This window comes from Paroedura picta, chromosome 3 (assembly GCF_049243985.1).
Source record: "Paroedura picta isolate Pp20150507F chromosome 3, Ppicta_v3.0, whole genome shotgun sequence".
NCBI lineage: Eukaryota > Metazoa > Chordata > Lepidosauria > Squamata > Gekkonidae > Paroedura > Paroedura picta.
In genome coordinates, this window is record NC_135371.1 from 127,663,019 (window position 1) to 127,677,589 (window position 14,571).

The window sequence follows — 14,571 nt, forward strand, 5'->3', positions numbered from 1 at the left end:
GAGAGTGGCTTCTCCAGGCCTTCTCACTCTGCCTCCTAGCAGAGACAGATGTTTGGCTCTCCATCATTGACCCATGGCTCCCATTGGTCCTGTCCGCTTCATCAAGACACCCCCACCATGGAGCAACATCAGGCCAGGATGCTGAGGCAGCACCTGACAATACTGTTAGGACACCTTGCCCTCCTCCCCCCTTGGCTGCCACATAACTATTCCCTAAGGGAGGCAACTGGAGGTGGCAGCGTACCTGTGTGGTGAGCAGCAGGCATGGCTCAGGAGTGCTGTGCCCACTTAGCCATAACATAACTGGGTCAAACAAAAGATTTATACATTCACCAATCAGTAAAATTTAAATAATATGACTTCTTATGCAAAACTGGCTTTATGTATTAATATAAAATATTTTTAAAAGTATAAAATATTCCTCAGAATAATATTCTCCATACAGTAATCGGTATATTAATTAAAGAACCTTCTAGATAAGCATAGTAATTTTAAGAATGATATTAATAAACATTCTTTGGCTAGTTATAGCGACAATTGGATATGACTTCATTCATCATTTCCTTAGATACCAGTTCTTCACTGAAACACATTTTATACAGCCACAGCAGGTACAAACTAGTATTAGACAATCTCCATTGTTTCTGTTTCCTATGACTTTAATTGCCAATCAAATCTCTTAATGATACAATCATAAAATATAAGAGTCAACCCTTTTTCATAAAGCCTCATTGCTCCCTACAATTTACCTTGCAGCTATTTCGCTTAAGAGCCAGCTGAAGTGGAACTGATGGAAAATATTTCTCTTGAACATTTGTTTTATAACAATGCAAGATTTATTATGCTGCATTGGGCCAAGGGCCATCTGCATACTGATGACAACCTATTCTGAAACTACAAATGAGTTATCTTAAAGGTTTCATATAGTAAATGAATAACATGGAGGGCAAGGTGGAGTTCCACAAGGCAGATCCCAAACTACACTAGCCTTTCAATTTTGTGCATAAGTCTTAACTGAAAACAGTCCAAAGCATGCCCCCTTGATCCCTAAGGGGCATTTATTTTAGCATTGGGAAAGAAGTCTAAGGAGAGGGCCCAGGATTGCTTTGTCATTCTCTTTACTCTTTCCATTTTTTTCTCAATTTGCAGTGAAAAGTTAAAAACACAGCCAAATGAATTCAGTCACCAGCATGCAGACTTCAGCTTCCAATGTCACTGTGCCATTGCCTGATAGAGACATCGATCAGCACCGGCACAAGCCTGAGATCCAATCCTGACTCATGGAAATAATGACTCAGGGTGAGCATGTGAGTGCAGCAAGTTTGGCGCACTCATTCTATACCTCCCCCCAACCCTGCACAGCTTCTAAAGCATTCCATTCCAGGACTCTCATCCATATGTCATAGGAACAAGGGAAGCAGCAGATGACATCAGAGAAGTGAGCTTCATGCCTGAGCAGAAAGGTGAATCTGGTCCAACTATGCCTCACTGATTGTTTTTGGGAGTGAGGGGGAATGCTAAATTTGAAGCTGGATAATTTTCTTCTAATACAGGTATTAAGTAGGAGGGCACATCTACAGAGTTTGTATCAGGCTTCAACACCATTCAGTCCCAGCAGGACAGAGATATAGAGTGAACTTGTTCAGCAGTAGTGTAGGAGGAAGTCAAGATGTGTTTAAATGGAGAGCTGTAATCTTGCTCATGGTCAGGCGGCCGACATCCAACTGGCTTCAGAGTCACAGCCAAATCTATCTCATGTTGTCCTCTGTTCTTAAGGAAATGTACTTGTACCAGTGGAGGAGGGCCACCCCCTGTGAAACAGAGGCAAGAGCAAACTCTTTAAAAGGTTATTTCTTTTTGTATTATTGTTGTCATAATTATTGTATAACCTGCATGAAGGTCCTGAGATATCTACACCATCTAAGGAATGGTAGGAGCTTTCTCAGATGAGACGCTTTTCAGAACCTGACAGCTTTCTCCCAGAAATCAGTTTAAAAGATTATTGATATTACTTGCTCAAAATCACTTTTCTGTTACAACTCTCGCTAATGTACAAGTTTGTTGCATCCCAAAGCGTTACCCACTGTCTTACGCATCTAAACCACCACTCCTAGTATCACTGCATCATCCAGGCATTGAGAGTTTGAGACCTTGCTGTTCTGCCTGCCTTTTTGTCCATGTAGGTGGAACAGACAGCATTTCTAAAAATGTTACAGTTCTGCAGTATCCTCACTAGCAAGCTTATTCCCTCACCCCAGATCTCATGACTACATTTTCATTGTACATGCCATGGTTTTGTTGTCATATTATGTGGTGGTTAGTGTGTTCGACTAGGATTAATGATGCCTGAGTTCAGATTCCCCACCAACTGAGCGGTCTTGGGCAAGTCAGTTATCCAACATGTACCTCACAGGACTGTTGTACAAAAAAAAGAGGAGAGTATTATGGGTACAATTCTGAGAGTCTAGGCAGATAGGAAGAATTAAAATGAATAGGCAGATATGTAGCACGCGATGTTACCCAGCCTCTTGCAATATTCATCATTCCCCATCATTCCCTTTTGTCGTGGTTCGGTCCTTGGTGGCTTGGGAACGGGACCGAACCCCGCCATCAGAGGCGCCCGCGATCACGGAGGTAGGGCATGGTGATCATAGGCAAGCCGGCAGCTGGGCGCCCCACCCGATCGTTGAGGTGGCAATGGCCGCTAAAGAACCTCAATGTCCCCCTCCACCTTTTGACAAGGGCCCGGAGATGGCCCTTTGTTCCAGGAAAATGGGCCATCAGGAACCCCGGAAAACCTCGCATATGTGCATGAGTCATGATTGTATCAGCATGTTCCCTCCGCAAGTACTGGGTGGGGCAATACAGCCTAAGGAGGTGGGTTTTGTATAAAAGGGAGCTTCCACCTGGAGTTCGGTGGAAGCTCTTACTCCACACCAGCGGACTCCACGTTGCTGAAATAAAGCTTGTTCCTGTTGTATCGTTCACCAGGCCTGGCGTGACGTTTTCTTCAAAGGGGCACCCTGTTTTTTCAGTTAGCAAGCGGGTTCCCGACATCGTAAGAGCTTCCCACCGAACTCCAGGGTCGGCATCGCATCCGAGCGCTTATCGGGACGGATCCAGAGATGGCGTTTTCAAGCAACGGGGCGGTCTCGACCCCCACGAACCCCGGGAACATGAGTTTAATGTCCCCGGGAGATTTCCTCCGAAAATCGGGGGGCCAGGAGCAGCTGTCCGGGACCCCGAGACCCTCGGCAGCGGCGGCCAAGGGAAGGCGCCGGGCCATGGGTTTCCCAAGCACGGCGGGGAGCGCGCCGAGGTCTGGGGGGTTGGCCCCAACCTGGGACACCCAGCTGAGGCAGGCGCTTCGCCCGGTAGGACCTGAGGAATCCCTAGAGGACCTGCGGCGGGCCATGGCGGACTTGGCCAGGCGCTTGCAGGCAGCTGAAGCCCGTGAGCAAGCTCGGGCCGGGCCCGGGGGGACTGGTAATACAACGGCGGAGGGGATCGCGTCGAGTGAGGACGTCTCCAGCGACGAGGACGAGCCCGGTACTGGTGAGCGGGCCCCGGACCCCGACCCGGAGCAGTTTTCAGTCCCGAGTAGGCGAGACGGCCAGCGGAGAGGCGAGATAGCAGAGGATCTCGGGGGAGCGGGTGAGCCGACGGGGCGGCGAGAGCCGGACCAACGCAGGAGCGACGTGCAAGGCAGGGAGCGGCACGGCGTCGTTGGGCAAGTTGGTAGCCGGTGGAGCGGAGCAGGACGAGACGGCGGACGCCGAGAATCCCGGATCCGGAGGGGGTCGGACTACTCTCCAAAACGTTCCCCCCCAGAGCTTAAGGCGCGTTTCGACGGGACGCCGGACGACCTCCCGCAGTTCCTCCTCCACGCGCTGACGCATGCCCGGAGGTATGGAGACCGGTATGAGGACTCCGAGGACTTGGTCTGGGGGGTGGCCTCGTGTCTCCAGGGCAAGGCGGGTCAGTGGTACCTAGGGTTGGCCGAGCGCGGCGACCCGGCAACTCGGGACCTGCAGGACTTCGTGGTCGCGCTCCGCCGACGATTCCAGGACCCCCAGGCTGAGGACAAGGCAAAGAGTCGGATCAAGGGACTTCGACAGGGTACTAGGGGGGTTATGGACTATATAGACATTTTCCGGAGGGAAGCAGGCAAGGTGTTCTCCTGGAACGAGGAGACCCAAATCGAGTACTTCCGGGAGGGCCTTAACCCGAAGCTCAGGGAATGGGCCGTGATCAAGGGGACGGAAGAAGATCTGTCTACACTGGAGGGGTGGTGTTTTGTGGTCGCCAAGCTGGAAGCCAGCCTGGGTTGGGCCGCCGCACCCCCCCGGGAGGCCAAAGGCGGGTCAGCCGAGGCGCCGAGACCGGGCCCCGACAACTCTCGCCCCAAACGACCCCCGAACCCCGAGCGGGAAAGGAGACGCCGGGAAGGTCTGTGCCTGAAATGCGGGGGGTCAGGACATTTCGCAGCAGCGTGCCAACGGCAAGGGGGGAGGACCGCGGGCTCTCCCAGGGGGGAGGTGCGACACGCCCCCAGCAGGCACGCCGGGCGGAGGACCTCCGCAACGAACCGGGAAGCGCCCAGGCGACGGGAAACGGCCAGGACCTGCTGTAGACGGCGCCGGGCAGCAGGTCCCGCGGTGCGAGGGAAAACCCCTGCAGCATGAGGCGCGACCTCCGAACGTGGTAATTTTAGAGCTCCGGAACCCGGAGAACGGACTAAGTTGGGTGGGGGAGGCTCTTTTGGACTCTGGATGCGACCACAGCATGGTCCACCCCCAGATAGCCCGGGCTTTGGGGCTACCGAAGCGCATTCGGAAGGTTCCCCTGGTTTTCGTCCAGATGGACGGCAGCCCGATTCAGGGGGGACCTTTCGGGGAGGAGGTGGGTCCTATCGCCATCCACATAGGGGACCACCAAGAGCTGCGGTGGCTGATCCAGGTCCCCGTAGCGGGATATCGGGCGGTGTTGGGCCTGGATTGGCTGAAGGAACACAACCCCGTGGTGGACTGGCGGGCGGGGACCCTGAAGTTCGACTTGACGGTGGGTGCACGGCATCGGGTCCCCCACGAGAATTCCAGCCACAAGAGGACGGCGGCGCGTCCCAGGGGAGCGGCGGCGGCGCAGCAGGAGAAACCAGAGCCCGAGGTCCCGCCAGAGTACCGAGACCTCGCAGCCGTTTTCAGCGAGCGGGAAGCGGACGAGCTACCCCCACACCGCCGCACGGACTGCGCTATCAACATCCCAGAGGGGGCGGTACTACCCAAAGGGCGCATCTACAAGATGAGTGAGGGTGAGCTCAAGGACCTCCGGGAGTTTTTGGGTAAAAATCTGGCCCGAGGTTTCATCCGGCCCGCTTCCAGTCCCATGGGAGCTCCAGTCTTGTTCGTCCGGAAAAAGGATGGGTCCCGACGGCTGTGCCAGGACTACCGGGGCCTCAACGCCATCGCAGCGGGGAACGCTTACCCCCTCCCGCTGATCCCGGATTTGCTGGCCCGGCTGGGCAAAGGGACTCTGTTCACTAAGCTGGACCTAAGGGAGGCGTACTACCGGGTACGCATCCGGGAGGGGGATGAGTGGAAAACAGCGTTTAACTGTCAATTGGGACAATTCGAATTTAAAGTGATGCCGTTCGGTTTAAGCGGGGCACCTGGGGTTTTCATGAGTCTAATTAATGAGGTGTTGCAGGACCTTCTGTTTCAGGGGGTGGTGGTTTATTTGGATGACGTCCTGATCTACAGCCAAGATCCCCAAGAGCACGTGACCCTGGTGAGGGAGGTGTTAAAGCGCCTGCTGGCAAACCACCTATACGTGAAGCTGGCTAAGTGCGAATTCCACCGTCCCTCCCTGGACTATTTGGGCTACCGCATCTCAGCCCAGGGCATAGCTATGGACCCCGAGAAGGTGCAGGCGGTGCTGGCCTGGGAAAGGCCCCGCACCCGGAAACAGCTACAAAGCTTCCTGGGGTTTGCTAACTTTTTTAGAGGCTTCATCCCCAGATACTCCTCCGTAGTGGCTCCCCTCACGGACTTGCTAGGTACCAAGGGGAGAGGTCCTCGCGCCACGCGGCCCAGCGCAGCGCTCGGCTGGAATGAGAAATCGGAGGCAGCGTTCCTGGCCCTCAAGCAAGCTTTCGCGTCTGAGCCCACGCTACTGCACGTCGACCCAACCCAGCCGATGGTGGTGCAAGTCGACGCCAGCGACGCAGCAGCCGGGGCGGTTCTCCTGCAGCGAGACAAGGCGGGACAGCTGAGGCCGGCGGCCTACCTCTCACGAAAATTCGCCGAAACGGAGCGGAACTGGTCTACCTGGGAGAAGGAGGCGTTTGCGATTAAGTTCGCCCTCACCGAATGGCGGCATTGGCTGGAGGAAACAGAGGAGCCGTTCGAGGTCTGGACAGATCACAAGAATCTGGAGGCGCTCCGGCAACCGCGATCCCTGAACGCCAAGCAGATGAGGTGGGCGGAGTTCTTTTCGCGGTACAATTTCAAGCTTGGTCACATCCCCGGCAAAGAGAATTTCCTCGCGGACGCCCTCTCCCGTCTGCCGCATTATGGGGAGGGGTACGCTCCCTGCACCAGGTCCGTGTTTGGTGAGGAGCAGCTGGGACGGGGGGTCGTCACTAGGCGTCGGGCCAGGGAGGAATGGGAGCCCGACCCGGCGACCGCCCCGCTCCGAGACCGCCTAGTGGCAGCCTACGGGACAGACGAGGAGCTGGCTGAGCTCCGGGACTCTTTGATTTTGGACTCCGGTCTCTGGCGGAGGGGGGAGGCTGTCTACGTCCCGGAAGGGCTACGACGGGAAGCCCTCAGCCTCTGCCACGATGCTAAGACCGCCGGGCACTTCGGTTTCGTAAAATCCTGGAAGTTGGCCCGGCGGCGGTTTTGGTGGCCCAGTCTGCGGCGGGACACAAAAGCTTACGTCAGTGGTTGTCCTGTCTGCCTGACCTGCAAGCCGGGGGTTGGCAAGCCGAAAGGTCTGCTGCACCCGCTCGAGGTCCCGACCCGGCCGTGGTCAGTGATCTCCATGGACTTTATAACAGACTTGCCTCCCAGCAAGGGGAAAACGGTGATCTGGGTGGTGGTAGATCTATTTTCCAAACAGGCCCATTTCATTCCTTGCGCCAGTGTCCCCAGTGCTTCACAGTTGGCTCGGATGTTCCTGGATCACGTGTTCCGACTGCACGGGCTGCCGGACAAGGTGATTTCCGATCGGGGCTCACAATTCGTGTCCCGGTTTTGGCAAGCTTTCCTGCGCCTGTTAGACATCGAGCAAGGGCTGAGCTCCGCTTACCACCCCCAGACGGACGGGCAGACCGAGCGGGTTAATCAAGTACTGGAGCAGTACTTGCGGTGTTTCGGTTCCTATCATCAAGACACCTGGGTGCCCCTGCTCCCCCTGGCCGAGTTCGCGTACAACAACGCAGACCACAGCAGCACGGAGATGTCGCCTTTTGCCATCGTCTACGGGACAGACCTGAGACACTTCCCGGAGCTTGGAGAGGTCCCCGCCCGGGAATCGGCCGACCTTCGCGAGTGGGGGAAGCGTGCCGGGAGCTGCTGGAAGTCGCTGCAGGAGCAGCTCCACAAAGTCAAGGCAGCGCAGAAAGAGGACGCCGACCGGAAGAGACGACCAGCTGAGGAGATCCGACCGGGGGATCGAGTTTACCTTTCCACCCGGAACCTACGGTTGAATTTGCCCAGCAAGAAGCTAGGCCCTCGGTTTTTGGGGCCTTTCGAGGTCTTGGCCCCGATCAACGAAGTTTCGGTCAAGCTCAAGCTCCCCAAGAACCTCCGGCACATCCATCCCGTCTTTCACGTGAGCCTTCTAAAAAAAACTCCGGACGGTGACGTTTGGCACCCCGTGTTTTCCCCGCCAGCGCCCGAGGTCCTGCCGGGGGGGGAGCACCACGAGGTGGCGGATATCCTGGACTCTAGACTCCACAGGGGGAAGTTGCAGTACCTCGTGGAATGGAAGGACTTCGCTTTGGGGGACCGGGAATGGGTCTGGGCAGCGGACGTCCTTGCGCCCCGACTCACTGAACGTTTCCACAAGCGGTATCCTGGCCGTCCCGGGGGGTTGGAGAATGGACCTTTGGGGGGGCAGAATGTCGTGGTTCGGTCCTTGGTGGCTTGGGAACGGGACCGAACCCCGCCATCAGAGGCGCCCGCGATCACGGAGGTAGGGCATGGTGATCATAGGCAAGCCGGCAGCTGGGCGCCCCACCCGATCGTTGAGGTGGCAATGGCCGCTAAAGAACCTCAATGTCCCCCTCCACCTTTTGACAAGGGCCCGGAGATGGCCCTTTGTTCCAGGAAAATGGGCCATCAGGAACCCCGGAAAACCTCGCATATGTGCATGAGTCATGATTGTATCAGCATGTTCCCTCCGCAAGTACTGGGTGGGGCAATACAGCCTAAGGAGGTGGGTTTTGTATAAAAGGGAGCTTCCACCTGGAGTTCGGTGGAAGCTCTTACTCCACACCAGCGGACTCCACGTTGCTGAAATAAAGCTTGTTCCTGTTGTATCGTTCACCAGGCCTGGCGTGACGTTTTCTTCAAAGGGGCACCCTGTTTTTTCAGTTAGCAAGCGGGTTCCCGACACCTTTGAGGGATCCATTTCAGGTAACATCCATGGGCTGGTGGTAGGCCTTCTGGGGCATCTGATTGTCCGCTGCATGATGTAGGAGGCTGGACTGGATGAACTATTGGTCTGATCCAACCCATCTGTATTTTTATGACTGGAACACGTTCTATGATAATAAATTAATGTCAGTAAGGAAATGGATAATCTTCCACCATGAACCTGAAGATTTCATCTACATGATTTTTTTCTTTTGTTAAACCATTTATTGGTTTTCCGCTTTCCCCCATCTGGTGGGGCACAGATGGCTTACAAAGCTATGGTATTATAATGCCAATTACAAAAAAAACCCATCATCATCATTGTTAATAAAACAGCCTCAGTCCAAATCCACTAGATCAGTGATTTTCAACCTGGGGGTTGGGACCCCTTTGGGGATCGAACAACCCTTTCACAGGGGTCATGGAAGGGCAAGCAGCTTGGTCGGGGAGGGGTGTGTGCCATCCACACAACAGCCTTACAGGATAGATCGAGATATAGCATTCGTCTGTCTGGAGCAGCTGAAAAGAGCGAGATCGTCATGGTGGGACAAGAGGCAGAAGTGAACTGAGAAATCCTGGGGGGCAAACCAATTTATATACAATCGTGAACAATGGATCTTCACGCCATTGGTCTGTTTTGGTTTAATTTCTGTGAAAGAACACTTGCATAATTGCACAACATGAGGAACTGTATTAAAGGGTCGTGGCATTAGGAAGGTTGAGAACCACTGCACTTGATGGTGATAATAACAACAGAAGTCTCTTTGGAATAAAATCATTCTGTTCCACTGGAAGTCTATTCCTGAGCACCACTGTGTAAACTATGAAGCTGGATGCCACAGATACAGCCTCTTTGTGGAAGAGAACACAAAGAAGCTGATGAGAAGAATGGAGTTGCCACACAGGATCCTAATTAAGGAGATGGTCATATAGGGACCTTTTGATCTTTTTACCATGAACTGATTCTCTTAACACCCATAACTTCTTTCTTTCCAACTGAAGACTGCCACCACTTGTAAAGAATTACCCTTCTCCAAGGATAGGGTTGCTCGGTCCCCCCTGCTCTACAGTTGGCCAAGTCCCCTTATCCACCAGCAGGAGAAGGGAGGATAGGTTTGCCAGAGCTAGAACTCCTGCAGATTTGGGGATGGGGCCTTGGGAGGACAGGGACCTCATTGGAGTACAATGCCATAGAATCCACTCCAAAGCATTCATTTTATCTGGGGAAACTGATGTCTATAATCTGGATATGAGCTATAATTCCAGAGATTCCCAGGTTCCATCTAGGGACTAGCATCCTTAGCCAGAGATGAATGGCACTTTGACTTAATCTTAGTCCAGCACTCTTATTCCACACTGCTCTCCTAAAGAATCTCTCGTGAGTCATGTGATCACTGCAGTGGGTTGCATGCAAGAAACTAATACAAAGTTTTCCATGTCTATTTTTTCATAAATTCAGGAGGTTTAATGAACAAAAAAGAAAACAAAAGAACTAAATCCTAACTAATTTAAATAGACTAAAACAGAACCGTCACAAGGAAAAACCATTGTAATGTTCCCCTTAAATTTTCAGCCTAACTGCCCTTAAATTATTAGCAGGGACCTGTTTATCCGGCATTTCCTGAAAAACAAAACAAAAAAAGCAAGAGCCACTAAATTCTATGACTTATATAGCTCATGTAAAAATGGAGTTATCTAGTTTCTTTTGCTCCTGCTAGGGCTCTACTGGACCTTCCAGGACAACAGACATCCTCTGCCCCTCCTCCAAGGAGAATCCATTGTCTTTCTGCCTTCCCTCCACCACTGTGCCACAGCAGCAAAGCATCTAAAATGGCAATGCAAGCAGAAAAGCGCACAGACAGATCACACATCTTTTCCCCACCACTCTCAATCAGAGAGCAAACTAAGAGAAAAAAAGGGAGGGACTCAGGCAAGGACAAAGGCATAGAATAAGAGGGAGGAAAGAGAGAGGAAATATAGGTTCTTAGATAAGAGATAAGGAGAAAAGAGAGAGAGATACCTAGGCTCACTGCTTTCTCTCCTGAAGCAGGAGGAAGATTGGAGGAGGGTGCTTCCCACCAGGAGACAGGAAGTTCGTTTTTAGTCCTGCCTCCCTCAAAGAGAGGTGGGAAACACCCACCAGGATGTCCTGACCTCAGAGGGAGAAGCACTAAAGGGCACTGAAGGCTGAATGCCTGAACACTGGAAATCTTAATTCAGCAGTTTCACACACCTAGGCTTCCATGATTTCATAATGTGCTACCCATGCACAGTCTGAATATCCTTTAAGTATATGAGGAATAGAAAGTTAATATTTTTTAACAATGGAAAAGTGAGGTTTTTCAGACTCAAGCACCCAGTATCTTATGCTTTATACTTTCTGGGCTTGCATATTACAAGTGAGTATCAAAAGACTCAAAATCTATGTGTGATGTATTTTAAGTGGAAATCTGACTTCCCCCTTCCCTAGATTTTTGAGGAGCATGTTAATAACCTGACCAATTCATGCCCTAGCAATCTTTCTTATCAGTACAAAACTATAAACCATCAGATCCTCAGGATGTGGCAGAAGTCAGGGTTACTGCTTTTCAATGCTTCTACTCACGTCAAAGCTGGTAGTGTTCATGAAGGGTGATACTAGAATGATAGCACACTTAGAAAAAATTGTGTAATGAGTTGGACTATCAGATAGTAGCCTACATTACAGTGAGAGCACACCAGGGAATGACCCAGACTATTTGTGTTAATGTGTCATAAAAAAAAAACATAGTTAAGACAAAGGCACAAAACCACAGTTTACAGTAAGAATGTAGGCCACTCCACTGTGGTTAACTAGTCTGTCAAATCAGGAACTTAAGTATCAACTTAAGTATCAAGTATTAAGCACAGTTAGTCTTAATTATGGCTTTGCATACTATACAAAACACAGACAATCCTGGCTCATCCCTTGTTTGAACATGGGTTGTTCCTTAGCAATGCCCAGTCAAGATACAGAAAAAAACAACTAATTCAGAAATTGTCATGGCAAACTACAATCTGTGTGATTGTGAGCAGAATCCTAGTTTTACCTGCTAACCATAATTTAAAATAAACCAGTTTTGCATAATATCAATCTGCAGTTAATAAACCAACCATGTCTGACAAATCTTAACAAACCATAGTTAATGGGATAGTCTATATTTGAACAACTACACCAACTAAAAGCATGGTTTGAAGTAATGGTTGAAGCGAGCCATAACCATAGTTATAGTTAATTTAAATAAACTAAGGTTTCACAAAGTCTGAGCCATTGTCTTCACTGGCAGAGGGCCAAATAGGTTCTTTAAAAAAAATCATAAAATGATAACTCTTTAAATGTTATGCATAATATTTATGCAAAACATTAAATTAACTATAAATTAAAATTATACAAATGAATACATTAGACTAAATTATGGATTGCCAGTACTAATTAGTATTGGGTCTCGGTCTACATAAACACGTGTAGCCCCAGCTAAAAGCATGGTTTGAAGTGATGGTTCCAAGTGCTTGCAGCCCCAAAGTAAATAAATACATCTTTATGCAAATAATTGTCTAATGGATATAATACATATATAATAAATACATTTTAAACATCTGGGCATTACCTTGGCTTATGAAAGTAAATGAGCATGCTATGGATGGCAGGAAAGCAAGCAAACAAAACAGAAGTCAGATCAGATCAGATTACCTTTATCAGCATAATTACTAGATTCAGTAGTAAAACAGTGGAATATACATAAAGAGATAATATATACAAAGTAAGGTAAAAGGTAAAAGTATCCCCTGTGCAAGCACTGGGTCATGTCTGACTCTTGGGGTGACGCCCTCTAGCGTTTTCATGGCAGACTCAATACGGGGTGGTTTGCCAGTGCCTTCCCCAGTCATTACCGTTTACCCCCCAGCAAACTACATCTCTAAATTATTTGATCACTACTTGATTCATATACAAAAAATTTTCTCTAGAGACTTCTAACAGAAACTTAGCTATCCTCACAATATGGGTTAGGGATGTGTGCATTGGCTCGGCTCAGCCACCTCAGTGATCACCAAAGCCCGAGGGTGGCGCGTAGGTGGCTGTGGCGCTGGCCTCCTAAGCACCGCCTCAGGCTTTGGTGATTGCCAAGGTGGCCTAGCTGAAGCGCACATCCCTAATACGGGTTGAATTCTCCTCATTCAACACCTTGCTTTCAGCAAGTTTCTCATCTACCCCCAATTTACATTTCTTGAAATAGTCCAAGAGGGGCTGGCGACATTTTGAGAATTTTATTTATATAGTTTTTGCTGGAACAGACTAACACAGCTACCCTTCAGCTACCCCTCTCTAGTTTGTGCTCATCTAGTGAAAGGCACTGAGCCAGGAGGAGAAGACCCCCTGTCTACTGTTGCTGTAGAAGAACTTGCCTTTCTCATTTTCTTGTCTCTCACCTTTGATATGCAGCTGGTCTTGGAGAGCTTAAGGGAGATGGGAATGTATAGAAGCATCTGTAGCTCCTTTTGTGCCAAGAAGTGGAAGCCGAGTAACAATAATGCTCTCTTTCTCTCTTTAACAATTCTGGCAGTGGCAAGGCTGTAGCTCCCCCCCCCCCCCCCATCTTTATATTAACCATGAAAATGCCTCTTGTATTCAACACAGTCGCACAGGCAGAAAGTTTTGATACTACTGGTATCAAAAGAACATTTGTTGGTAGCCACAAAATAACGGTAAGTAACAATGACTGCAACGTGAAAAGATGCAAACTGTAAAATTTAATTATCATAATTAAGCATAGCAACAGAGAAGCTTTTTAATTAGTTTGCATTCATAAAAGAGATCCTCAAGTCACACTGGACTATTTTAGCACAAATATTAGCTCAATGTGTGCCGCCAGGAAGCAAACAAAACATTAGGAATGACTGGGAATTGGTGGAACAGAGCTAATGTCTTGAATGTGTACCTAGAGGCACACTTCATTCAGACCATACGTTCTTATTTTCAGATATGTTAGGTGTGCATTTGCCATAGATGGCATTGTCCAAAACTTCTGCGTTTTGCACTGAATAATAATGTACATCTACCCTGTCTTCTTCAGTGTAAGAAGAAAAGAGAGTGCATCTTCATCAACTCTGCATGGTGCATTGGTAAGCACATTTATAGAGGGAGGGGTTTTAGGAAAGATCAGTCCAGAAGTGGCTATGCAGCTCTGCCAGCTACACTCACTATTTGAATTCTGCTGACGAAGGGACTACTAAAAGCGGTACACGGCCTTGGTCAAATTCCTGGCAGGCAAACAAAACCACCATCTAATGAAATTTACAGCAAGTGGAATTTAGGTCATTACTTAGATAAATGTTCCGTTTATTCCAGGCAGCTCTTTAAATATTGAAGAAATCACTGCCCAAGGAAGTCTACTCACTTAAAAAAAAATCCAGTACGTTCATTCAAAAAAATTTCCATGACTGTGATTCTTTCTCCAACCCCTTTCCGTTTTAATGTTTTCTAACATTGTTTTAGGACAAAGAAAGTAATGTTCCCACCCACCCCCAGTCCCCTGTTGTAACATTGCTGTAATGGCAAACAAAAGATCAAAGTGAAGCATACGTGTAGGCAGGCATTTCCCATATGTTGAGTTTTCACATGTGGTCAGGCAGGTCTGCATCGTTCACTAGAAAAGAGACATTATGCAAGACAGTTACACCAGCCAATTTATTTCCAAGGAGGAAGGGCAAGCTTTGTCACTTCCAGTTCTTTCATATGCTAAGGCAGTGCTTCAGAACTGTGGGCCAGAACTCTTCTGCAGGTGGTTCCAGAGAGCAGGAGGGAGGAGGAAGAACAGAGAGTGGAGAGAGAGGCTTGAGATCATATTCAGGCTTGCCACTGCACTGTGTACAAATTAAGTACAGCCATTGCTCAGTTGGGGAACCAGGTTTC

General features: G+C 49.7%; 1 protein-coding gene and 1 long non-coding RNA gene across 3 annotated transcripts in view; both read right to left on the reverse strand.

The window, feature by feature from the left end:
• The window catches only part of SEC14L1 (SEC14 like lipid binding 1), a 91,239-nt gene that overhangs the window by 44,019 nt on the left and 32,649 nt on the right, over positions 1–14,571 (reverse strand). Inside the window, exon 2 of one of the 2 annotated variants that reach the window (XM_077327650.1) lies at positions 14,242–14,305. The exons of the other annotated variant lie outside the window; for it this stretch is intronic. Coding sequence (XP_077183765.1) covers positions 14,242–14,262 — 21 coding nt within the window. The 5' untranslated portion in view covers positions 14,263–14,305. The remainder of the gene's footprint in view (positions 1–14,241; positions 14,306–14,571) is intronic. 2 annotated transcript variants of the gene reach the window in all.
• Positions 637–13,231, reverse strand: LOC143832771 (uncharacterized). Its single transcript, XR_013229395.1, has 2 exons — positions 13,089–13,231; positions 637–1,811 (listed from the first exon to the last, which is right to left on the reverse strand). It is a non-coding gene; the product is annotated as an uncharacterized LOC143832771 (long non-coding RNA).